Source organism: Engystomops pustulosus, chromosome 4 (assembly GCF_040894005.1).
Source record: "Engystomops pustulosus chromosome 4, aEngPut4.maternal, whole genome shotgun sequence".
In the NCBI taxonomy this organism is placed as follows: Eukaryota; Metazoa; Chordata; class Amphibia; order Anura; family Leptodactylidae; genus Engystomops; species Engystomops pustulosus.
In genome coordinates, this window is record NC_092414.1 from 151,728,514 (window position 1) to 151,755,108 (window position 26,595).

Genomic DNA, 26,595 nt, shown 5'->3' on the forward strand with positions numbered 1-26,595 from the left:
CATCCGAGGTTGTAATTACCTAATTTTTGAACCTTATAAAGACCAGATATTTTTTTACTATGTCCTTCTTTGTAATCCTATAATATTCAAAGTGGGTCTTTTTAGTTTTTCTCATGACTTATTTTTATATTTCCCTGATGTATATTTAAATCCAATAAAGGATTCTCCACTTTAACAGCAACAATAACCTTCTCTGCTTCTCTCAGGAATTTCTGTTTTCGCTGTGCTGTGATACACTAATACTGTTCTACTTATGCGGGAAGGCTAAATCGTTCCATCATCTTTCTACGTAGACATGCCTGGTATAAACAAGATCATTTCCCCTGTTTACGATTCTCTTTGTGAGCAAAATGCTTCCCAGCCACTGGAAATGACAAGTCACCAATGCAAATGAGAAAGCAGAAGCTAAGGTAAATAAATATAGCTGTTATATTTTACAATGCAAATGTTTGTGCTGGCATCAGTACACACAGCAGAGTAGTTAACTTAGCTGAACATCTTGAGGCTGATTATTGACTGCTGAACTACTGCTTTAACAATGCCATAAAAAGAAGAGGAGAGGAGTAAATTGTGGCAGGTACATTACTGTCCAGAAGGAAAGAAATACACTTCTTAGATGGACATCAACTAAACATGCTCTCTCCGGCCCCTTGTTATCTCAATCACTGTCCACTGTTAGCCATTGACTATATATTATATGGAAGTGATATCATTTCCGTTTATGACTAATCTCGATTTTGTGTCCCATCTTTATTGTGCAATAATTTTCTCCTTTCAAAGCATACATTCTGAATGAAGGTGATTGCGAGAGAACTAAAAGGACTGTTCTATCACAATCCTAACATCCCTTCCATGAGATTTTATGTCCCACTAATGTTCCTGGATGCCAACTGAGGACAAACACACATGCATACGCATAAATTTGGATTTTCCATGGTCTGCTTTGGATTTATATCATAACATTGAGTTCTATATCTCCCATACTTACATACAATGGGGCTGATTTATCAAGCTGTCTTAAAGTCAAAATATTTCTAGTTGCCTAAGGCAACCAATTACAGCTCAGCTTTCATTTTACCAGTGCTCATGAACAACTGTGATTGGTTGCCATGGGCAACTAGGAATATTCTGACTTTCAGACAGCTTCATAAATCTGCACCAATGTCTTGTCATACATACGATGTTCTCCTTTGGGAACATAAATATCCATGTCCAGGTTATATCAATTAGTTTCTCTATATTATCTGTAAATGAGAAGCTCTATGATAACTCTAAAACTTGTATATTGTAATTTCTCACAGTGTCTGAAGAAGGTCTACTGACCGAAAAGTAAAGTTTGCTGAAAAAATCCTTATCTCATATTTTTATACCTAGACCTGTGGCAAAGATAAGGGGGCATTCTCTATGCATAAAGGAGAGGCTGTTCTACCCTCGTCATAGATGGGGATTCCTTACTGTTAGAGCAGTGAGGCAATGGAACTCTGGCTCAAGAGGTTGTTATGGCTGTTTTACTCCTGTAACATGTGATATTTTTGTTCTCCAAAAACATGTATCTTCTCCCAAAATGACAGTTGGGACAACAACTTCAAGTAAGGATCCCATTGAATATTTTCTCCATTGCTTTTTCAGATTCCTCATACTTAAATGCTACTTGTTTTAAGGTAAAACCAGCTGATAGATCAAATCCTGTCATTTCTACTTGTCTTATTTTCCTAAAAGCATTGTAACAGAGAATACATTTTAAGATGGTGCTGGCATTGTGGACCATAACCAAAACATCAAGGCTAAAGAATTTCAAAAATGCATTATCCTGACGTCAATGTGTGACAGCAGGGAAGTTCTCCAATCAAGAGAACGGACAGGCACACAGGAACGCAGGACCACAGGAATTGAGGAATCACAGGAACGCAGGAATCACAGAGAGAGCTTTCTCTTCATGGGGAAGACTTGAAGATCCGGCAAGGGTCACAGGAAGAGGCAGAAACTTATAGCAGGCCAGCGCCAATTAACGGCACACTGGCCCTTTAAATCTGAGTGAACTGATTTCAGTTGCGGGAGCAGGAGAGGACATCGCTGGAGCCAGGGGAGGTAAGATGAGTGGAGCTCCGAGACAGTGAACGCGGGAGCACCCGTGAAGTACCCCCCCCCCCTTCGGCCTCCCCTTCTTCTCATCTTCTTCTTGGTCCCAAGAAACCTCTGGAGGAGAGTCCAATCCAAGATGTTTTCTTCAGGCTCCCAGGATCTTTCCTCAGGCCCGAACCCCTTCCAGTCTACAAGAAAGAACCGCTTCCCCTTCATGTCCAGAACCTCCTTAAATTCGTAGACATCAGGGGAATCCACCTCAGGAGCAGGAGGAGTGGATTGCTGGGAGAAGCGGTTCAAGATGACTGGCTTCAGGAGGGAGACATGGAATGAGTTCGGGATGCGCATCGATGGTGGAAGGCGGAGCTTGTAGGCCACTTGATTGATTGATTGATGCGCTTGATCACCTCAAAGGGACCGAGAAACCGGGGACCAAGTCTGTAACTGGGTATCTTAAGCCAGCTGTATTTGGAGGACAACCATACTTTGTCACCAAGAGAGAAGACAGCAGAAGCTTGCTTCTTATCAGCCTGGGTTTTGGTACGGTTCGTAGCTCGTAGAAGAGACTGGCGGGTCTGGACCCAAATAGACTTGAGGTCCTGCACCAAATCCTCTACTGCAGGGATATCAGAGGAAGTAGACAGTGGAAGAGGCAGGTGAGGAATACGTCCATAGACCACAAAGAACGGAGCCGAGCCAGTAGATCCTGAGTCCAGGGAATTGTAGGAGAACTCAGCCCAAGGTAGTAGGTCAGCCCAGTTGTTCTGACACGCTAAGACGAAGTGACGAAGGTAGCAGCCCAAAGTCTGGTTCACCCTCTCCACTTGACCATTAGACTGCGGGTGGTAGGCAGAAGAAAAGTCAAGGTTGACCCGCAGTTGGTTACATAAAGAACGCCAGAATCTTGATACAAACTGGACTCCTCGATCAGACATGATGTGAAGCGGAAGACCATGCAGCCGGAAGATGTGTCTGAAGAATAGACTGGCAAGCTGTGGGGAAGACGGAATACCTGGAAGGGAAACAAAATGGGACATCTTTGAAAACCGGTCCGTCACCACCCGGATGACAGTACAGCCCAAGGAGACAGGCAGATCAATGACAAAGTCCATTGCCACAAGGGACCATGGGCGACTGGGTATCGGCAACGGCAGTTACAGTCCAACCGGTTTGAGATAAGTGGCTTTGTAGCGGGCATAGGAAGAGCAGGATCCCACAAAATCCCGAACATCTTTGACCAGGTCTGGCCACCAGTAGTAGCGGGAGATGAGGGCCACAGTGCGCTGCACCCCAGAATGCCCAGCCACATGAGAAGAATGTCCCCAAGATAATATCCTCTTCCGAAGAGCAGGTCTAACATATGTCTTGCCGGGAGGTAGCTGCCGAAGATCAACTGGAGCTGCAACAACAAGCTGGTCCGGAGAAATTATGTGCCGAGGAACTGGTTCTTCTCCAACCACATCCGAAGCCCGGGAAAGGGCAGCAGCCTTGACATTCTTGTCAGCCGGACGAAAATGGATAAGCAGATCGAATCGGGAGAAGAACAATGACCACCGGGCTTGCCTGGGGTTCAGACGCTGGGCTGTCTGGAGGTATAGCAAGTTTTTGTGGTCAGTATACACACTCATGGGATGGAGTGCAGCTTCCTTCCAGAAGATACCGCCATTCTTCTAGCGCAAGCTTGATGGCCAACAGCTCTCTTTCTCCAATAGAATAATTTCTCTCAGCTGGGGAAAAGGTCTTGGAAAAGAAGCCGCATGTGGAAGTTCGACCCTTGGCCCCTCTCTGGGAGAGCACCACTCCAGCCCCAACGGAGGATGCATCCACCGCAAGATGAAAAGGTTTGTTGGTATCAGGCCTAGAGAGGACTGGTGCCGTGGCAAAAGCGGACTTTAACTTGGAGAAGGCCTCTTCAGCTGTGGGAGACCTAGCAGTGGATTGGCACCCTTCTTGCTAAGTGCCACAATGGGAGCCATGACAGTGGAGAAATGGGGAATAAACTGTCTTTAGTAGTTCGCAAACCCCAGGAACCTCTGTATGGCTCGGAGACCTTCTGGACGTGGCCACTGAAGAACAGCAGACAGTTTTGCGGGATCCATCTTAAGGCCTCTGTCGGAAATTATGTACCCGAGGAATGGAAGACTGTGCTGGTGAAACTGGCATTTCTCCAGTTTGGCGTAGAGATGATTGTCACGAAGTCGACCAAGAACTTGACATACGTGTGTCTGTTGGGATTCAAGGTTTGGAGAGTACACCAAGTTGTCATCCAGGTAGACCACAACAGACGTATAGAGAAGGTCCCGGAAAATTTCATTAACAAATTCCTGAAAGACAGCAAGGGCATTACACAGTCCAAAAGGCATTACTAGATATTCAAAATGCCATCACGAGTATTAAACGCCATCTTCCACTCGTCACCTTTGCGGATCCAGATGAGATTATAAGCACCCCGAAGATCCAGCTTGGAGAATACCCTGGAACCGCGTAGGCGATCAAAGAGTTACGCAACAGTAGAGGGTAGCGGTTTTAACCGTGATCTTGTTCAGCCCTCGATAGTCGATACAGGGACTTAAGGAGTCGTCCTTCTTGGTGACAAAGAAGAAACCTGCACCAGCCGGAGAGGAAGACTTGCATATGAAACCCCTCTGCAGGTTCCCCTTGATGTATTCAGACATGGCAGCCATCTCTGGAACAGAAAGCGGATAGACCCGACCTCTGGGAGGAGTGGCACCCGGAAGGAGATCCACTGGGCAATCATAGGGACGATGTGGTGGCGGTACGGGGGCTGATGATGTGGTGGCGGTACGGGGGCTGATGATGAACGCCACCTTGGAGCACTCGCTGACCAACTGAGAAGACATTAACTCCATATGCAGCGAGCACAGGGTGATGAATCCTCTGCACTGTTTGGGATCGCCATCGTATTTATTAGGCATAGAGAGTTTCAGCCTAGGCTCTGGTGCCGATGAACTAGCCGGGATGACAGAAGAAACCGCAGAGGTAGTTGCTGGAACTGCCGCAGGAGTGGCCACGTGGACCTGTTGCTGAGGCCGAAAGTCAAGCAGCTGTTGGAGAGTGGAAGCAACTTGGCCTAAAAGTTCTCCTTGGGCAGCAATCTGCTGCGACTGCCGGGCGACAACACTGGAAAGTTCAGCCAGAATCTGACATGGCTCCTTGGTGGGCTCCATGGCCGGATCTTACAGTCAGGGCTGGGAGTCTGTGGACCCTCTGGACCACTGCGGGAGATGGTACTAGCCAACCTGGGACCAGAGTCTAAGTGGCACCAGTCTAAATTTTCACCAGAGCCCGCCGCAAATTGGGACAGACTTGCTGCGGCGGGATACCACCAGGTGGTTCCACAGGTGCGGCTAGCCCACAGTGGCTATCAAGGTAGTAACACAGGAGACAGTCTGTACCCGGAGTAATGGCAGGAGAATAGTACTGGAAGGCACACTAGGACTCACGTCAGTAATCGCAGGAGCTGGCACACAGGAACGGACTGGCACATAGGAACACAGGACCACAGGAACGGACGTGCACAGTTAGTAACACAGTTAGTAACACAGGAGACAGTCTGTACCTGGAGTAATGGCAGGAGAATAGTACCGGAAGGCATACTAGGACTCACGTCAGGAATCGCAGGAGCTGGCACACAGGAACGCAGGACCACAGGAACGGACTGGCACACAGGAACGCAAGACCACAGGAACGGACAGGCACACAGGAACGCAGGAATCACAGGTGACCTTTCTCTTCATGGGGAAGACTTGAAGATCCGGCAAGGGTCACAGGTAAAGGCAGAAACTTATATCAGGCCAGCGCCAATTACCGGCACGCACGCGCCCTAGGAGACGGGGATGCGCGTCGAGCCGCGGGAGCAGGAGAGGACATTGCTGGAGCCAGGGGAGGTAACATGAGCGGACCTCCGCAGGGACGCTGAGGGGCACGGGTGTGCCCATGATCTGAGACAGGGATCGCGGGAGCACCCGTGACATTAGTATGATGTTAACAGAAGCATGACTGCAAAAAGTGTGGAGTAGTCTGATGAAACAGTCTGAAACAATCACAATATTTGAAGTTAATAAAAGAATTGAAGATTCAAATGTTAGACACATGTGCCACAGGCATTATATATCATGATCTACTGGTTGAGGGCTGCTCCAAACTCAGAGGCACACATTAAAGTAGGGCAATCATGACACTAATAATTCCTTTATTTACAGCCCTACACTGAGCTCGCCAAATCAGTCCCTGTCCCCAATGGGGCTCACAATCTAATCAACCTACCAGTATGTTTTTTGGAGTGTGGTAGGAAACTGGAGGAAACCCACACAAACACGGAGCGAACATATAAACTCTTTGCAGATGCTGACCTGAATGGGACTTGAACCCAGGTTTACAAGGCTGTAGTGCTAACCACTGAGCCACTGCGCAAAGAAAATGTTTTTCATGTCATACAAGTCCAGTAGCCCTGAAAATAATAATTGGTTTCATCACATATGTACTCCATTGCTCTATAACAATATATGATATCTGTATCTTGATATGTGCACAAGAAAACATCAATATATATAACAAGATTAGTTCAAAAGTATTCCACACTCTGCAAAATACTTCCTCTGCCAAAACCTGAGCCCCATCTGCTTAAATTAAATTAGATATTATTGTAAATGACATAAATTAACTTATATTAGCACAGTGAAGAGCAACTAGAGAGATCTATTAATCTAAAGCAATGATAATATTTTTATATTTCATGTTTTTTTAGCAATACTTTCCATCGAATGTATGACTAAGGGACTGCACTTTCTCCAGATTTTTCTTTTCAGATAATATCTACTTAACATCTTTATATTATTCTGCTTGTTTAGTTGAGGTGAAATCATCAATTGCTTTCTAAGCATTTGTTGAGCTCAAATAGAAAACTGGCACTTAAAGGGGTATTCTCATCTGGGCATTCACATTTAATTAAATTCATTTGGCATATGCAAACATTTCTTCAATTGGATGTTATTAAAAAAAATGTTCCTGTGTGAAGATAATTTCTCATAAATGTAGTCATGTAGTCCCTTAGAAACGAGATCCCCGGATATGACCACGTCACACTCTGGCAGCGGTGGCCAGACATGCGCTAATGAGCTCTGCCTGACCACCTGGATTCAGCGATCATTACCACAGAACGGCTGTGGGACCTGCAGTAACTCCCAGACATTTAATATTCAGAAACTTTTTGTTTCTTTGTGCAATCCCTCCAGCAGACGTGGCCGTAACCAAGGACACAGTCTTGTTTCTAAGGGATCATATGAATACATTTATGATAAATTATCTTCACACAGGAACATTTTTTTTAATAACATCCAATTGAAGAAATGTTTATATATGCCAGATTAATGAAACTGAAAGTGAATGCCCAGATGAGAATACCCCTTTAAGGGCAATTAGGGGTCTGTGGATTAAAGGGAACCTGCCAGCAGAAATTGACCTAATAAACCACTGCCAGTATGTTGTAAGTGGCTGAACACCTTCGAGATGATGTTTCATTCATGACTCAGTGTGGTCAGAGCCGGATCTCCATTGGCGCTCCTGGAGCACTTGTGCCGGGCCCCGGGTTCAGCCCTCTCTCTATGGGGCTGTAGATCCGGCCCTGTACACAAGAACATGCTACAGGGGCCCCCGCAGGTATCAGCTGCTAAGTATGGGGCTGCTAAACGCTATTAGCAGCCCCATACTGACACGCACACACTATATGGTACTGTCCCTTTAAGACACAGATACCATAGAGTGGCAGAAGTGCAGGCAGAGCGACCTCTGCCTGCACTTTCAGTCCTCCACAGACGGCCGATCTATGACTCATAGATCGCTCCGTCTGTGTCTCCACACTGCAGGGAGATGAAGAGCCTGGGTGCAGATCATCCTGTCAGCGCTGCGAGGGATCGTCTGGAAAGGTGAGTGAACTTTTATTATTTTATTGTTTTACAGGGGCCCAGAAAGGAAGATAGAAGATAATTTATATATATTAAGGGGCAAATGTATAGTGGAGGGGGGTATTTATATATGGAGGAGGCACTGTATAGGAGACAGAGGGGGGAAGCCACTGTATAGGGGACGAGGGGGGTGTAATTTATATATAGAAGAATCACTGTATATGGGGGGTGTATTTTATATATGTTGAGGAGCAAATGTATAGTGGAGGGGGGTTATTTATATAGAGGAGCCACTGTATGGGGAGTGGGGGGTGTAATTTATATAGAGAGGAGCCATTGTATAGGGGACGGGAGAGGGTGTAATATATATATATATATATATATATATATATATATATATATATATATATATATATATATATGAGAGAGAGAGAGAAGGAACTGTATAGGGGACAGGAGGGGGTAATTTATAAATAGGGAAGCTACTGTATGGGGGACGAGGGGGGTGTAATTTTTATATATAGGGAAGCCACTGTATAGGGGACGAGGGGGGGTGTAATTTATATATAGGGAAGCCACTGTATAGGGGACGAGGGGGGTGTCATTTATATATAGAGGAGCCACTGTATAGGGGACGGGAGGAGGTGTCATTTATATATAGAGGAGCCACTGTATAGGGGACGGGAGGAGGTGTCATTTATATATAGAGGAGCCACTGTATAGGGGACGGGAGGAGGTGTCATTTATATATAGAGGAGCCACTGTATAGGGGACGGGAGGAGGTGTCATTTATATATAGAGGAGCCACTGTATAGGGGACGGGAGGAGGTGTCATTTATATATAGAGGAGCCACTGTATAGGGGACGGGAGGAGGTGACATTTATATATAGAGGAGCCACTGTATAGGGGAGGAGGTGTCATTTATATATAGAGGAGCCACTGTATAGGGGAGGAGGTGTCATTTATATGTTTTGGGTTTAGTTGTTAAGTGGCGGTTGCTGTATAGCAGGGGCAGCTTTATATAAATGAATGTAAATGGCAATGTACAGTGAGTGGCCTATAGCAGGGGTACTGTTCATTCATAAATGGGGGTGCCATATATAGCTTTAGTAAGCAGGTGTTGTCTATATATATCCAGGTGCCATGATACTGTAAGTAATTGAGGTATCTTTAAGGGCACAGATGTGCTGCCAAGAGCTGAAGACATCTAGGGGCGAATTCATCACAGCTGGAGGAGTTACACCGGATGAAGAAGAGATCCCAGTCTACAGGGGGCGCTATAGAGGCTGTAATGAGGTTGTAATGAAGAAGACCGTAAACAGTGAGTAATCAGATTATTTATAAAATTATAAATTATATTAAAATATTTTTGTTTATCTGCACAGCATTTCATTTTTAATTTGAATACATTTTTTGGTACTGGTTTTTTATTGAGTATGTGTTAGGTGGTATTATTTTGCAGTGGTAATGGTAGCGGTCTGGTGGTATTATTTTGCAGTGGTAATGGTAGCGGTCTGGTGGTATTATTTTGCAGTGGTAATGGTAGTGGTGTGGTGGTATTATTCAGTCATGATGCAGTGGTAATGTTAGTGGTGTGGTGGTATTATTCAGACATGATGCATTGGTAATGGTAGTGGTGTGGTGGTGTTATTCAGTCATGATGCAGTGGTAATGGTAGTGGTGTGGTGGTATTATTCAGTCATGATGCAGTGGTGATGGTAGTGGTGTGGTGATATTATTCAGACATGATGCAGTGGTAATGGTAGTGGTGTGGTGGTATTATTCAGACATGATGCAGTGGTAATGGTAGTGGTGTGGTGGTATTATTCAGACATGATGCAGTGGTAATGGTAGTGGTGTGGTGGTATTATTCAGACATGATGCAGTAGTAATGGTAGTGGTGTGGTGGTATTATTCAGTCATGATGCAGTGGTAATGGTAGTGGTGTGGTGGTATTATTCAGTCATGATGCAGTGGTAATGGTAGTGGTGTGGTGGTATTATTCAGTCATGATGCAGGGGTAATGGTAGTGGTGTGGTGGTATTATTCAGTCATGATGCAGAGGTAATGGTAGAGGTGTGGTGGTATTATTCAGACATGATGCACGGGTAATGGTAGTGGTGTGGTAGTATTATTCAGACATGATGCATTGGTAATGGTAGTGGTGTGGTGGTATTGGTAGTGGTGTGGTGGTGTTATTCAGTCATGATGCAGAGGTAATGGTAGTGGTGTGGTCATATTATTCAGACATGATGCAGGGGTAATGGTAGTGGTGTGGTGGTATTATTCAGTCATGATGCAGGGGTAATGGTAGTGGTGTGGTGGTATTATTCAGACATGATGCAGCGGTAATGGTAGTGGTGTGGTGGTATTATTCAGACATGATGCAGAGGTAATGGTAGTGGTGTGGTGGTATTATTCAGTCATGATGCAGTGGTAATGGTAGTGGTGTGGTGGTGTTATTCAGTCATGATGCAGTAGTAATGGTAGTGGTGTGGTCATATTATTCAGACATGATGCACGGGTAATGGTAGTGGTGTGGTGGTATTATTCAGTCATGATGCAGGGGTAATGGTAGTGGTGTGGTGGTATTATTCAGACATGATGCAGCGGTAATGGTAGTGGTGTGGTGGTATTATTCAGACATGATGCAGAGGTAATGGTAGTGGTGTGGTGGTATTATTCAGTCATGATGCAGTGGTAATGGTAGTGGTGTGGTGGTGTTATTCAGTCATGATGCAGTAGTAATGGTAGTGGTGTGGTCATATTATTCAGACATGATGCACGGGTAATGGTAGTGGTGTGGTGGTATTATTCAGACATGATGCAGAGGTAATGGTAGTGGTGTGGTGGTATTATTCAGTCATGATGCAGTGGTAATGGTAGCGGTCTGGTGGTATTATTCAGTCATACCACAGCGGTAATGGTAGTGGTGTGGCGGTATTATTCAGTCATGATGCAGTGGTAATGGTAGTGGTGTGGTGGTGTTATTCAGTCATGGTGCAGTGGTAATGGTAGCGGCCTGGTAGTATTATTCAGACATGATGCATTGGTAATGGTAGTGGTGTGGTGGTATTATTCAGACATGATGCAGTGGTAATGGTAGTGGTGTGGTGGTATTATTCAGACATGATGCAGTGGTAATGGTAGTGGTGTGGTGGTATTATTCAGACATGATGCAGTGGTAATGGTAGCGGTGTGGTGGTGTTATTCAGTCATGATGCAGGGGTAATGGTAGTGGTGTGGTGGTATTATTCAGACATGATGCATTGGTAATGGTAGTGGTGTGGTGGTATTATTCAGACATGATGCATTGGTAATGGTAGTGGTGTGGTGGTATTATTCAGACATGATGCAGTGGTAATGGTAGTGGTGTGGTGGTATTATTCAGACATGATGCAGTGGTAATGGTAGTGGTGTGGCTGTATTATTCAGACATGATGCATTGGTAATGGTAGTGGTGTGGTGGTATTATTCAGACATGATGCAGTGGTAATGGTAGTGGTGTGGTGGTATTATTCAGACATGATGCAGTGGTAATGGTAGTGGTGTGGTGGTATTATTCAGACATGATGCAGTAGTAATGGTAGTGGTGTGGTGTTATTATTCAGACATGATGCAGTGGTAATGGTAGTGGTGTGGTGGTATTATTCAGTCATGATGCAGTGGTAATGGTAGCGGTCTGGTGGTATTATTCAGTCATACCACAGCGGTAATGGTAGTGGTGTGTCGGTATTATTCAGTCATGATGCAGTGGTAATGGTAGTGGTGTGGTGGTATTATTCAGTCATGATGCAGGGGTAATGGTAGTGGTGTGGTGGTGTTATTCAGTCATGATGCAGTGGTAATGGTAGCGGCCTGGTAGTATTATTCAGACATGATGCATTGGTAATGGTAGTGGTGTGGTGGTATTATTCAGACATGATGCAGGGGTAATGGTAGTGGTGTGGTGGTATTATTCAGACATGATGCAGTGGTAATGGTAGCGGTGTGGTGGTGTTATTCAGTCATGATGCAGTGGTAATGGTAGTGGTGTGGCTGTATTATTCAGACATGATGCATTGGTAATGGTAGTGGTGTGGTGGTATTATTCAGACATGATGCAGTGGTAATGGTAGTGGTGTGGTGGTATTATTCAGACATGATGCAGGGGTAATGGTAGTGGTGTGGTGGTATTATTCAGACATGATGCAGTGGTAATGGTAGTGGTGTGGTGGTATTCAGTCATGATGCAGTGGTAACGGTAGTGGTGTGGCTGTATTATTCAGACATGATGCAGTGGTAATGGTAGTGGTGTGGTGGTATTATTCAGACATGATGCAGTGGTAATGGTAGTGGTGTGGTGGTATTATTCAGTCATGATGCAGGGGTAATGGTAGTGGTGTGGTGGTATTATTCAGACATGATGCAGCAGTAATGGTAATGGTGTGGTGGTATTATTCAGACATGATGCAGTGGTAATGTTAGTGGTGTGGTGGTATTATTCAGACATGATGCATTGGTAATGGTAGTGGTGTGGTGGTATTATTCAGACATGATGCAGTGGTAATGGTAGTGGTGTGGTGGTATTATTCAGTCATGATGCAGTGGTAATGGTAGTGGTGTGGTGGTATTATTCAGTCATGATGCAGGGGTAATGGTAGTGGTGTGGTGGTATTATTCAGACATGATGCAGCGGTAATGGTAGTGGTGTGGTGGTATTATTCAGACATGATGCAGTGGTAATGGTAGTGGTGTGGTGGTATTATTCAGTCATGATGCAGGGGTAATGGTAGTGGTGTGGTGGTATTATTCAGACATGATGCAGCGGTAATGGTAGTGGTGTGGTGGTATTATTCAGTCATGATGCAGTGGTAATGTTAGTGGTGTGGTGGTATTATTCAGACATGATGCAGCGGTAATGGTAGTGGTGTGGTGGTATTATTCAGACATGATGCAGTGGTAATGTTAGTGGTGTGGTGGTATTATTCAGACATGATGCAGAGGTAATGGTAGTGGTGTGGTGGTATTATTCAGACATGATGCAGTGGTAATGTTAGTGGTGTGGTGGTATTATTCAGACATGATGCAGTGGTAATGGTAGTGGTGTGGTGGTATTATTCAGACATGATGCAGTGGTAATGGTAGTGGTGTGGTGGTATTATTCAGACATGATGCAGTGGTAATGGTAGTGGTGTGGTAGTATTATTCAGACATGATGCAGGGGTAATGGTAGTGGTGTGGTGGTATTATTCAGACATGATGCAGGGGTAATGGTAGTGGTGTGGTGGTATTATTCAGACATGATGCAGTGGTAATGGTAGTGGTGTGGTGGTATTATTCAGTCATGATGCAGAGGTAATGGTAATGGTAGTGGTGTGGTGGTATTATTCAGACATGATGCAGTGGTAATGGTAGTGGTGTGGGGGCACAGTGTGGTCATTCATGGTGTGAGGGGTATATATGATATATGTGGGGTACATTGTGGTCAGTTGTAGTGTGAGGGGTATATATGATATATGGGGGGGCTCAGTGTGGTCATTTATGGTGTGAGGGGTATATATGAAATATGTGGGGGCACAGTGTGGTCAGTTGTAATGTGAGGGGTATATATGATATATGGGGGGCTCAGTGTGGTCATTTATGGTGTGAGGGGTATATATGAAATATGTGGGGGCACAGTGTGGTCAGTTGTAGTGTGAGGGGTATATATGATATATATGTGGGGGCACAGTGTGGTCAGTTGTAGTGTGAGGGGTATATATGATATATATGTGGGGGCACAGTGTGGTCAGTTGTAGTGTGAGGGGTATATATGATATATATGTGGGGGTATAGTGTGGTCAGTTGTAGTGTGAGGGGTATATATGATATATATGTGGGGGTATAGTGTGGTCAGTTGTAGTGTGAGGGGTATATATGATATATATGTGGGGGTATAGTGTGGTCAGTTGTAGTGTGAGGGGTATATATGATATATATGTGGGGGTATAGTGTGGTCAGTTGTAGTGTGAGGGGTATATATGATATATATGTGGGGGTATAGTGTGGTCAGTTGTAGTGTGAGGGGTATATATGAAATATGTGGGGGCACAGTGTGGTCAGTTGTAGTGTGAGGGGTATATATGATATATGTGGGGGCACAGTGTAGTCAGTTGTGTTGTAAGGGGTATTTAAATATATGTATATAGGATGATGCCAACCAGGTCTGTTTTATAAACCTGCAGAGATGAGTCTTGGCTGCAAGAAGTCTCCTTGAAGATTAGACAGGAGGGAAGAGACAACATCAGGGGCGTCACCTGAGGACTGGTATCTACTACTATATAGTTACTATATGCTGGTACATACTGGTCTGTCTGTATAGGTTATCATATAGTATTGCAGTATTATCCAGTCATTATGTAGTGGTGATAATCAGGATGTAATGTTATTATTTGGGCCTAGTACAGAGGTGTCATTAGTGATATTGCCCTTTGCTCGTGGTGTTCATCAAGTTCATCAATAAATGGAGTTTATATGTGGTAAATCATTGGTAATACTGGTGTGTGTACAGAGTCTTGTGTTCAGTATCAGGATGTTGGTATTTTATTTATGTTGTGGTGATGCTGTGGGTTGCAGTTTCGAGGCATCGTTTGGAATAGTTTGGAATATTGGTTTTATGATAGTTTTAATTGGTAACAGTATTGTGGTATCATTATCTGGTAGTAGTATGGCGCTGATATTTGTAATAGGATAACTTTTTTCACATATATTGTTGTGGAAGGGGGCCCCGCGTTGGCTGCCGAGCTGGGGGGCCCCATCTTAAATGAGGTGCTCCATACCGCTGGGACCCTTAATCTGGCCCTGAGTGTGGTAGCATCATACAGAAAATGTACTTTGAAGTGAGATATAAATTGGTTGTATAAAGTCAAGGAGGTGGAGATTTTGACACTGAAGTGAAGCTCTCTTTTCCTCAGAAAGCCACTCTTAGCTGTAATTCATGGTCCTGCAATCCAGAGACATCACTAACCAGATCTCCTGAAGTCAGATGCATGATGTCAATCACAGAGGATAAGGCGTTCAGAGCTCCCCACCTCTCCTCCCCCTTGACTTTATACAACCAATTTACAGCTCACTTCCAAATTGATTTTCTGGATGATGCCACTACATTGGACTATGAAAGAAACAAAAACTAGAAGGTATTACGCTGCTTGACAATATTCTGGTATTGGTTTATTAGGTTAATTGCTGATGACCGGTTCCCTTTAAAGACATCAAGAAGAGCCTTATTTGGTGATGTTGCCTTCTTTGGGATAAACACTGTAGGTTTGACTAGATGGGCCCTTATCTTTTTTTACATTTTGTCACTGTTAACAGTCAGAATTATCATAATTTTTCGTGTATATGCTTCTAACTTTCCCTTTACATCATTCTTCCTTTATATGTAGATAAAAGTGAGAAAAGACTTTATGGTCCAAAACTAGGACACTCCTACTTTATAACACTATCCTGAAAAACACCTGGAAAAAGTTGTGGGATTCCTAGTAGAACTTGAAACAAACCAACTTTTGGTAATTGGTAAGAATCCTTTTCCTCATTTTATCATATGGACTGCATATTTTAACAAATCTTGGTGCTATGACACTGCTTACACAAGTATTTGCAAAACAGATAATCCAATGTTAATCTTACTTCAAGCCATTCCAGGAATTGTGCTATCTCCAGACCAATAAACCGAGCATTCTGTACAGCAACTGCATAATGTACATGAGCAGCGATCAGCCAGTCCACTATTATGACATTAATCTCCTTCTTACTGGATTTGAATGCAGAAGCCATCTTTGGAATCCAAGCTTCCAGAGTTCCATCCAGCTAGTAGAAAAGAACATTGCACAGTTATCATAAAGAGTTTTAACTTACTATTAAATTTATTTTTAAGGCTTGTTTTTTGAAGGATGATTTCTATTTTTCAGTGGCATCTTTTTATAGCATTTTTCTATTGCATGAGAATTTTTTCAGCAATCAATAGTGATGGTAATAATAGTAAACTGAGTAATCTACTTTGTAAAGAAACATTCTTTGTCCCCATTTTCCTTCCTCCCTTTTATATTTAGTGGTCTGGGTTTCTGAATTCTCTTTTGAAATGTGTAGATCTGTCTGTAAGTCATTAGAAACCCTTACAACCTCACCTTATCTATCAACCTCTTCTGTGAGTGTAGATGCAAAGCGGATATAGACACACATCATGAGCAAACCAGAAAAAAGACAGAAGAAGGAAGGAGAAAATGGGGCAGATTTATCAAGCAGTCTGAAAGTCAGAATATTTCCAGTTGCCCATGGCAACCAATCACAGCTCAGCTTTCATTTCACCAGTGCTCATGAATATTTTAAAGGGGAGCTTTCATTGGTTGCCATGGGCAATTGGAAATATTCTGACTTTAAGACTGCTTGATAAATCTGCCCCAATGAGTCAAAAAAATTGCAAAAAAATCCCAGCTGTGGGGATTTGGCCCAGTAGAGACCGTGGGAGCGGGGTGCTAGGATGCAGTTTCAAGACAGGGACACCAGGATACAGTCCAAACAGGTCTCGCCTGCGTTTATTGCAGCAAAATAAAACCAGCCTTTACATACAGGTATTTAAATAAACAAAAGAAAACCTACCCGTCAGGGTGCTAACTATACAATGAGTCCACTAACTCACGCTAAACAAAAATCACGTGGCTGCTCCAGACACACAGGTCAGAGCTGTGTCCTCTCAGCCTCCTTCCACAGAGAGACAACCCACTCAGCTCTGCTGAGTCCTTTTATCCAGGCTAATTAGGCTGCTCCCATCACCTGTGTCCAAGGTGCTGGACAAACCCACCTCAGCACTAAGGCCTTGCATAGAAGCAAAACCTAGGGGAAACATACCGCCCATCCACAGTTAACCCCTTCAGTGTCTCACATACCCTCCCCCTCTGTTTGACCCTGTGGGGGCGAACACTTTTGGCCATTAGACAGTGGGTACGAGACAGGGCATCGGCATTCCCATGCAATTTTCCTGCTCGATGTTCCACCGTGAATTTAAAATTCTGGAGCATTAGGAACCACCTTGTGACCCTGGCGTTCCTCTCCTTGGCCTGACTCATCCAGGTTAGGGGAGAGTGATCGGTCACCAGTGTAAACTGCCGCCCTACCAAATAATACCTCAGGGATTCCAGAGCCCATTTGATCGCCAAGCACTCCCTCTCAACTATACTATAGTTCTTTTCAGGAGGTGTGAGCTTGCGGCTCAGGAACGTTACAGGATGCTCCTCACCCTCCACTACTTGGGACAGGACAGCCCCCAAGCCCACGTCAGAAGCGTCAGTCTGCACAATAAAGGTCTTGGTGAAGTTAGGGGTGATCAGTACCGGTCCCTCGCACAAAACCGTCTTAAGTCGCTGAAACGCCCCCTCAGCCTCTTCACTCCACTTTACCATCACCGCCCTGCTACCCTTAGTCAGGTCAGTCAGAGGTGCCGCTATTGTCGCAAAGTCGGGGATAAATCGGCGATAATAGCCCACTATGCCCAAAAAAGCCCTCACTTGCTTCTTGGTCAAAGGTCGTGGCCACTGCTGGATCGCCTCTACTTTGTTTACTTGGGGTTTGATGACCCCTCGCCCAATACGGTACCCCAGGTAACGGGCCTCTTCCAGTCCCAGTGCACACTTTTGGGGGTTCGCTGTCAGCCCTGCCGCCCTCAGGGAGTCTACCACTGTTTGTACTTTGGCCAGATGACTCTCCCAGTCGTTACTATAGACTATAATGTCATCCAAGTAGGCCGAGGCATAACTCCGGTGAGGTTTTAGCACGAGATCCATTAACCTCTGGAATGTGGCGGGAGCCCCATGTAGCCCAAAGGGGAGTACCACGTACTGAAAAAACCCATCAGGGGTAACAAAAGCGGTCTTCTCTTTAGCCCTGTCAGTCAGGGGTACCTGCCAATACCCTTTCGTCAGGTCAAGGGTGGAGAAGAACCTAGCCTGTCCAAGTCGTTCTATCAACTCGTCAACCCTGGGCATGGGATAGGAATCAAACTTGGACACCTCGTTCAACTTCCTAAAATCATTGCAGAACCGTAGGGAACCATCCGGTTTAGGAATCAACACAATAGGACTCGACCAGTCACTTTTAGACTCCTCGATAACCCCCAGGTCTAACATCTGCCTGACTTCTTCGGCTATGGCAAGCCGGCGCGCTTCAGGGACCCGATAAGGTTTTTGGTGTACCCGGATGTGGGGTTCGGTTATGATGTCATGCTTGATGACTGAAGTACGTCCCGGTAACTTAGAGAACACATCCATATTTCGGAGCACAAACTCCTTCGCTTCCTGAATCTGGGCCCTGGAGAGGGACTCCGAGATCCGTACTTCAGGCACCTTGGCAACGGGTACACCTACCTCCGGTGTCCCCTTCTTGGAGACAGACGCCTTCTCTACTCCCATGGCCATCAGGGACTCTCTTTCCCTCCATGGCTTTAGGAGGTTCACGTGGTATATCTGTTCGGGTTTCCTCCTCCCCGGCTGAGATACCCTGTAGGTTACCTTCCCCACTCTCTCCATGACCTCATATGGCCCTTGCCATTTGGCCAAGAATTTGCTCTCCACGGTGGGCACTAGAACTAGCACTCTGTCACCTGGGTTAAAGGTCCTGAGTCTGGCTGTCCTATTGTAGACCCTAGACTGGGCCTCTTGTGCCCTTGTCATGTGTTCCCTTACAAGGGGCATTACCGCCGCTATGCGGTCCTGCATAAGGGAGACGTGTTCTATCACACTACGGTGGGGGGTCCTCTCCTGTTCCCAGGTCTCCTTGGCTACATCCAAAAGCCCACGTGGGGAACGGCCATATAACAGTTCAAAGGGTGAGAAACCCGTGGAGGACTGGGGAACTTCACGTATGGCAAACATCAAATAGGGCAACAAACAGTCCCAGTCCTTCCCATCTTTGCTGACCACCCTCTTAAGCATCCCCTTCAAGGTCTTATTAAACCTCTCGACCAGACCATCTGTCTGAGGATGATACACAGAGGTGCGGAGCTGTTTTACCCGTAGTAACTTGCACATCTCCTTCATTACCCTAGACATGAATGGGGTACCTTGGTCAGTCAAGATTTCCTTGGGGAGGCCTGTGCGTGAGAACACCTGGAACAGCTCCCTAGCAATAGTTTTGGAGGAGGTGTTCCTTAGTGGAATCGCCTCGGGATACCGCGTAGCGTAGTCCAGGATAACTAGGATGTATTGGTGCCCCCTGGAGGACTTGACTATGGGGCCAACCAGATCCATTGCAATCCGTTCAAAGGGCACTTCTATGATCGGAAGCGGAACCAAAGGACTCCTGAAGTGGGAGACCGGGGCAGTAAGTTGACACTCAGGGCAGGAGCTACAATACCGGGTTACCTCCTCCCAAACCCCGGGCCAGAAAAACCGCTGCAGGATCCTCTCTCGGGTCTTCTCAGCACCTAAGTGCCCTCCCAGCACATGTTTGTGTGCCAACTCTAGCACCAACCTACGGTGAGATTGGGGTACTACAAGTTGCTCAACCTCCTCACCCCGTATCTGGTCGACCCTGTACAACAGTTCCCCAATAATCACCATTCGGGGGTATATTTTATCAGCCCCTGGTATTTGGAGTACCCCATTTATCACCTTGACATTCTCTCGTGCTTTAACCAAGGTAGGGTCCTGTAGCTGTGCAGCCCCAAAATTGTCCCGGGAAATCTCAAGGTCCAGCATGTCGGCCACCTCCTCGTGGCCCTCGACCTCACCAGCAAGGACCTCTAGGGGAGAAAATTCAAGACATGGGGTCACCCCTACTGCTGGTGTGTGTACATCGGCCTCAAAGGGTTCGGGGGCCAAGGCCGGACACACCTGATGTCCATTGTCTGCAACAGTTCCTGAGGTGGGTCTTCGGCTCCAGAGGTCCCAAAACACGGGTAAGTCTCTGCCGATAATAGCCTCATGGAAAAGGGTCCCCACCACCCCCACTTCATGGGTAACAGAACCACAAGGGGTATGTAGGTTGATGACGGCAGTGGGATATTCGCGAGTGTCCCCATGTATACATAACACTCCCACTTTCCGCCCGCTGTACAGTCCAGGGTCAACCAAAGTTCCCCGCACCAGGGTGACCAGACTCCCGGAGTCTAGCAAGGCTTCCACTGTGTGACCACCGATTGTGACCATGCATACTTGGGGTTCTGCATCCGTTACTGACTCCGCCGACAGAACCGGTCGGGCAAACAGCGACACTCGCCGGGCCTGGCTGCAGTCCATTGGCTCCACTGACAGTGGACAGTTGGCAGCAATATGGCCCATTTCATGACACCGCCAGCACTGGATACGGCCATGACCTCTGTCACGAGCCTCACTGGGTTTCTGGGTATCCACGCCCCCCAATGAACCCCCTCCCAACCTGACATGTCTCCCCTTTTCCGCAGTAGCAGTCTTACCGGCTGGTTTGGTGACCCTGTCACTGGCACTGCTTCGTGAGGGAGAGGTAAGTAGAAGGTCCTCCGTAGCCCGATACCTCTCTACAAGGGACACAAGATCCTCAGCTTTTGTGGGGCCGGCCTGCCCAACCCACCGCTGGAGCCGAGAGGGCAGAGAACGGGTGAATTTGTCGAGGACCACTCTCTCTACCATCTGTGCGGGGGTGCAGTCCTCTGGTTGCAGCCACTTCCGGACCAGATGGATCAGGTCATGCATTTGGGAGCGTGGGGGTAACTTTTCTGAGTAAGCCCACTGGTGGACCCGGCTGGAGCGGACTTGAACGGTGACCCCAAGACGAGCCAGAATCTCCGCCTTTAGCTGGGGGTACTTACGGGCCTCCGTCTCACTTAGGTCGTAGTAAGCCTTCTGCGACTCGCCGGTCAGGAACGGTGCCAGGACATCTGCCCACTGCTCAGCCGGTAACTCCTCTCGCTCAGCTATTCGTTCGAACACCGTGAGATAAGCCTCCACGTCGTCGGTCGTCGCCATTTTTTGCAAAGCCTTCTGTACCGCAGCCCGTGCGGAATGCTGGACCACCGGGTACCCCTGCAGACCAGTACGGGACCCCTCAGCAGTCGTCGCCTGCGGTGCTGCCATCATGCCAGAAAACTTCTCCATCAACAGCTGGAACATGGCTCGGGATTCTTCCTGCTGCTGGCGGGACCTCTCCTCCTGCAGCTGAAACATGGCTTGCTGCTGGCGGTGCCTCTCCTCCTGCTGCTGGATCATGGCTTGCTGCAGCTGCCGATTAGCCAGGGACTCTTCCTGCTGCTGTTGCCGATTAGCTCTGGCCTCCTCCTGCTGCTGGCGGGATCTCTCCTCCTGTTGCAGGAGCATGGCTTTAATAAAGTCCTCCATCTTGGCTTTATCCTGCACTTTGCCTGCTGCTTTCACCCAGGCCATGCAATGTTGCAGGATGTAGCGAGCCTGTCGGGTGTATGTCTTTTGAACTGCCCGCAATCCGAAGCACCATATGTGGGGATTTGGCCCAGTAGAGACCGTGGGAGCGGGGTGCTAGGATGCAGTTTCAAGACAGGGACACCAGGATACAGTCCAAACAGGTCTCGCCTGCGTTTATTGCAGCAAAATAAAACCAGCCTTTACATACAGGTATTTAAATAAACAAAAGAAAACCTACCCGTCAGGGTGCTAACTATACAATGAGTCCACTAACTCACGCTAAACAAAAATCACGTGGCTGCTCCAGACACACAGGTCAGAGCTGTGTCCTCTCAGCCTCCTTCCACAGAGAGACAACCCACTCAGCTCTGCTGAGTCCTTTTATCCAGGCTAATTAGGCTGCTCCCATCACCTGTGTCCAAGGTGCTGGACAAACCCACCTCAGCACTAAGGCCTTGCATAGAAGCAAAACCTAGGGGAAACATACCGCCCATCCACAGTTAACCCCTTCAGTGTCTCACACAGCATTGTAGTCTGCAGTCAGGGAAATCCAGCAGTGACAAATTCCCTTTACTACTTCCAAATTTCATTAAGGAATATGTATTTTTTTTACCTTATTCCACTGTCACTGCTCCCTGTATGTCTCACCACATGAAAGCCATTCCCTCAGTTAGATTTCTAATGCTCTCCTTTTGTTGAAAAAACACCAGATACCAGACACCAAATACCAGAACCCATTCATTCTCCGGCTTCAATTGTTAATTCACAGCCCCAAACCACCCACAACTTAAAAGTTGTTAGCATATTTAGAGTGTACACAATTTATAATAAATAACGAATCTAGTGGAAAATTAAATACATACCGACCATCCATGTATTATCATAACAAGAGGTAGGGTGGCATTGAAGGCACAGCTTTCTAGAGATTCAGACTGATATGCTATGACTGGACACATGGTATTACCTATCCCTTCATTGTATAACAAGAACTTAGCCTTCATAATATTTAGATCCTTTTTGCTCTCTATTGCCTTGCGTAGTCCTTCTTTGTACTCTACAACAATAATACAAAAGATAATGCAAAAATTATTTAGATTCATCAATAGTTATATAAAGTTGAGAAAATATAGAAAATATCATAAAATCTAAATACATTTACATTACTTCCAATATACATATGTCCAATTTCAGGACATTTTAAAAGTAGCCATGATCAGCTGACAGTGACAACAATTTATACAATACACATTGATAGTTAAAGGGGTATTCCGGGACTATGAACATCTGATACAAAAACCCATGATGATATAAATAAATGAATACAACAATACTCAATGTCATTAGTCACAAAACGGAGCTTAAATAATTTGATTTTATGATTTACAAAATGTATGGCCTCTCTAAAGTAGGTGGAGTTATCACTAAGATGGCCGCCACTGGAAAATACAAGTTCCATGATCCTTTAGTTCTCAGTAACTCCTCCTCCCTCTCATGCTCTGCTCCCAGTGATGATGTAACAGGTTTTCTTGCTCTGTTACCATAGTAATGATGTGTAACTGCCATCACCACAACAATGGCCATACTGGATGCACTGCAACCAACCGACTACAGCCAAATGTAGTGGTGATCACATGACCTGCCCAGGTACAGGACATGTGATGTGGACATGTGACCAGCAGCCATCTTCTGTCCTGCAACGGACCGCACAGAGGAAATTAACGGACTGATTAAAGGGCCAGTAGCATTTTAATTCTCCATTACAGTCTATGTCATCAGCATTTTCTGCTAAGGGGAGCAAAATTTTAAATAACAACTAATTACACATTAGCTTATATTTTGAGTGCCCACTTGTATATGAATTATGCTGATTCCTGGAATACCCCTTTAAATATACAAATAATTATGAATCTGACTGTTAAGTTCCCTTTACATAATGTAATGTGTATGGATGCTTTCCAACTCTCCATGACAGATTATTTAAAGGGGGGTGGGAGAGTATAATATGTAGATTACCAACTGTTTTTGTTTTTATAGAGACCCTATAGGCCCAATTTACTCTCCCCAAATACATACCGGATCATTTCAATTTTAACATATTGGAGAACTGAGGAGGAGTTCTGTTGTAAGATCAAATCTTTGCTTTGTGTGAAATGTGTCCAGGTGCTGAATATTTCACAGCAGTTAGTGCGCTTTGCTCTCTACTTATGTTGATGGGGGAATAACAGGTGTAAATGGAAAGATGGCCATAACGCCTTTGCGGCTGAGCTCTCTCCATACATAACGGCAAATGTCTAATTTTCCAACATACTTCCTTATCAATTTCTCACGATTTTCTAGATCTTGCTGTAATTCAAGAAGAAGCTTCATTGATTACTTCCTGCAGATAAAAATCAGCCCCTGGTCATGTGACACAGGTTTAGGGCTCGTTATGTCACAGAGTAATCAGAGCCGTGTGACCTGTGTGACATCACATGACCATGGATTATTTTTTTATTCACAGGAATAAAAGCTTCCTGCTTAATGACATCAAGCACAGATCTAGAAAGCTGGGCGGAATTGATAAAGAGTATTGGAAAATTGTATAGCTTTTCATACACAAACAATGTAATAATAATCATCTTTATTTATATAGCACCTTCAAATTCCTTAGCGCTTTACTAATCAATCATTAGTTGCAGAAAGTGGTCAACCTTTAAAGGAAATCTACCTTTTACAAATCCACAATCTGACCCATAAATACCTTTGTGCAGGTCTGGTTGAGCAGATGCAGGAAGATGTCTTGAAAAGTCCCAGAAATTTTGTCGGTAAATTGAATTTCATATTATGCTAATTAGCCTTTGGCACTACTGTGTTCATCACAAAGGGCACATCACAATCTGGCATTAGCATAATTATGCATACCCTTAGGGTGCCCTCATCACCGCTACTCTCCCCCCCTTTCTTGTTCCCGAAAGCTGGTGAGGTTACCAAGCTCTCAGGAACACTAGCGCATGCACATATCATCTACATCTCATACTGCGCAGCGGGCGTCTTGCAGGGCGGCTGCGGAACTACCGCAAAAGCCTCGTGGTATCATGAGGCTTCGTTCAGGAGCCTGGGGTCGAGAAAGAGAGGGAGTGTAGTGGTAATGATAGCACACTACAGGGCAGGCATAATTATGCTAATGCCAGATTGTGCTGTGCCCTGGGCAGGAACGTCCCGTACCCACCCACTCTGCTGGTAGCTGTACCCCTTCACAATCTCTCCATGCCACACGTGAATGTGGAGTAGTCGCCAGAATGATCCTAATGTCTTGCAGTGCTCAAGAAATTGCAATTATTTCAGTGCTTCTACGCCAGAAAACTGATGTAGAAAACTGCCATAAAAGAAATGATAAATATCCCTGTATATGATGTTCATTTCTATTTCAGTTCCTAGTCTCCTGCTTATAGAGAGAATGAGGATCCTTTATACTCTGAATTGTCTCTTCCTTTTGGAATTTTGAATATTCTGCTTTATTCATTGTATTTTACCATTCCCATAAGCAATACTGAAGCTAGTTGTATGTATGTACTGCTACTCCTTTATCTCATCTACGACTTTATGGAGTTCCACATGGGGACCGGGAGACCCATATTTCACCAGTTTGTAGATATCCTAGAGATATATTATATTTCTGTAAATTGGTGCCTCCTATGTGCTGTGCTTGAATGCCTCACAATGACTGGTTAATTAAGATTCTCTTGATATTCTGAGAACACATCATGTACATTAATAATTAAGGTTAATTGCTTTGTGCAGCAGCTCTGTTGGTAAATCATACAAAGGCAAAATCATACATTAAATGATCCCCTTTCTGCCTCTGTTTTTACATGGGTTAAGAATCCTAAGAGAATATTATTTATGTATATATAAGATAAAGTCGTTTCATGTAGCACACATGCTGCTGGCCTTGCTGTGATCAGTCTTATTTGCTGTGTATTCATTATTGTGTTGCGCTCCCTTCTCACAAGTCATATTTATTTTGCATTACTCTTCATCATACATTATATTACATGTTTGATGTCACAGGAATATTTTACAGTTAGATTTTTTAAAAATAAAAGTAGTATACATGCTGCATATCAATGTTTGATATCTAGAGAAAAGATAACTTGGCACAGGTAAAAAATTTAGTAGAATTTATTTATTCCAGAATAAACAGTATAGCAAAAGTTGTATGGCATTGTGGGCATGTAGATGCTGGTATGAACAACGCTGTAATAAATCAGTGACACGAGTTGTAACATAATGCAGGTCTATGTGTCAGAAACTGATACGCATGTCATATAGCAAGAGATTGCTATGCAGTACAGCGGTGACAATATGGATGACACATAAAATAAGATAAGACACATAAAATAAAGTATTGTATCTGATATAATGTGGTACATCAATGGTAGTAACAAGCAAAATGACCCCAAGTTGGCTCTAACTTACCGGATTGCAAGGTATAAGTAGAAATGGAGAAGAGATGGAGTGCTATGACCACTGGAGCGCAGGTTGAAAGATGAAAAGCGGGTGCTGCCGCTGGAGAGATGAGCGCTGGGGTTCAGCGTGAGCACCACGGCCTTAAGCTGTGGCCGGAAACCGGAAGTGATGCTCTGACCCGAAACCGGAAGTGACGTTACGGAAGCCGGAAGTGACGTAATTTTCCTGAAAATTAGGTAACAAATTAGGTAATGAATATAGGATAGGTTTATGATCAATAAGATTTATATATTAAGATATGGGGGTATAACATTTCCTAAATGGGGAGGCAATAGAGTGAAACAGCTATTGCTCCGTGAAGCCTTTTGGATAAACCGTCACTTCCGGGTTCCGAAACGTCACTTCCGGTTTCAGGCCGGAATGTCACTTCCACTTTCCAGGCACTGCTTAAAGCCGTGACGCTCACACTGAACGGCAGCACTCATCTCTCTCCAGCGGGAGCACGCGCTTTTGCTCTTTTCTATTTCTACTTATACCTTGCACGGCCAACTTGGGGTAATTTTGCTCGTTACCACCATTGATGTACCACATTATATCAGATACAATACTTTATTTCATGTGTCTTATCTTGAGGACGGTCATCCACATTATATTCCACCGCTGTACTGAATAAACATCTCTTGATATATGACATGCGTGTCAGTTTCTGACACATAGACCTGCATTATGTTATAACTCGTGTCTCTGATTTATTACAGCGTTGTTCATACCA

General features: G+C 45.0%; 1 protein-coding gene and 1 long non-coding RNA gene across 6 annotated transcripts in view; one reads left to right on the forward strand and one right to left on the reverse strand.

Moving 5' to 3' along the window:
• The window catches only part of LIPC (lipase C, hepatic type), a 91,750-nt gene that overhangs the window by 17,499 nt on the left and 47,656 nt on the right, over nucleotides 1-26,595 (reverse strand). For 2 of the 4 annotated variants that reach the window (XM_072148120.1, XM_072148116.1), the window contains exons 4-5: nucleotides 22,238-22,428; nucleotides 15,658-15,837 (exon numbers count right to left, since the gene is read on the reverse strand). In XM_072148120.1, the coding sequence (XP_072004221.1) occupies nucleotides 15,658-15,837; nucleotides 22,238-22,428 (371 nt within the window). Of the gene's footprint in view, nucleotides 1-15,657; nucleotides 15,838-22,237; nucleotides 22,429-22,758; nucleotides 22,782-25,832; nucleotides 25,978-26,595 lie in introns of those variants that run through there. The other 2 variants (XM_072148119.1, XM_072148117.1) reach the window with 2 other exon arrangements.
• On the forward strand, nucleotides 7,888-15,905 carry LOC140127431 (uncharacterized). 2 transcript variants are annotated; one of them, XR_011854988.1, is made up of 4 exons: nucleotides 7,888-8,027; nucleotides 9,183-9,328; nucleotides 15,414-15,543; nucleotides 15,637-15,905. It is a non-coding gene; the product is annotated as an uncharacterized lncRNA (long non-coding RNA). The 2 variants fall into 2 exon arrangements; XR_011854989.1 differs by lacking the exons at nucleotides 15,414-15,543; nucleotides 15,637-15,905 and adding an exon at nucleotides 14,214-14,483.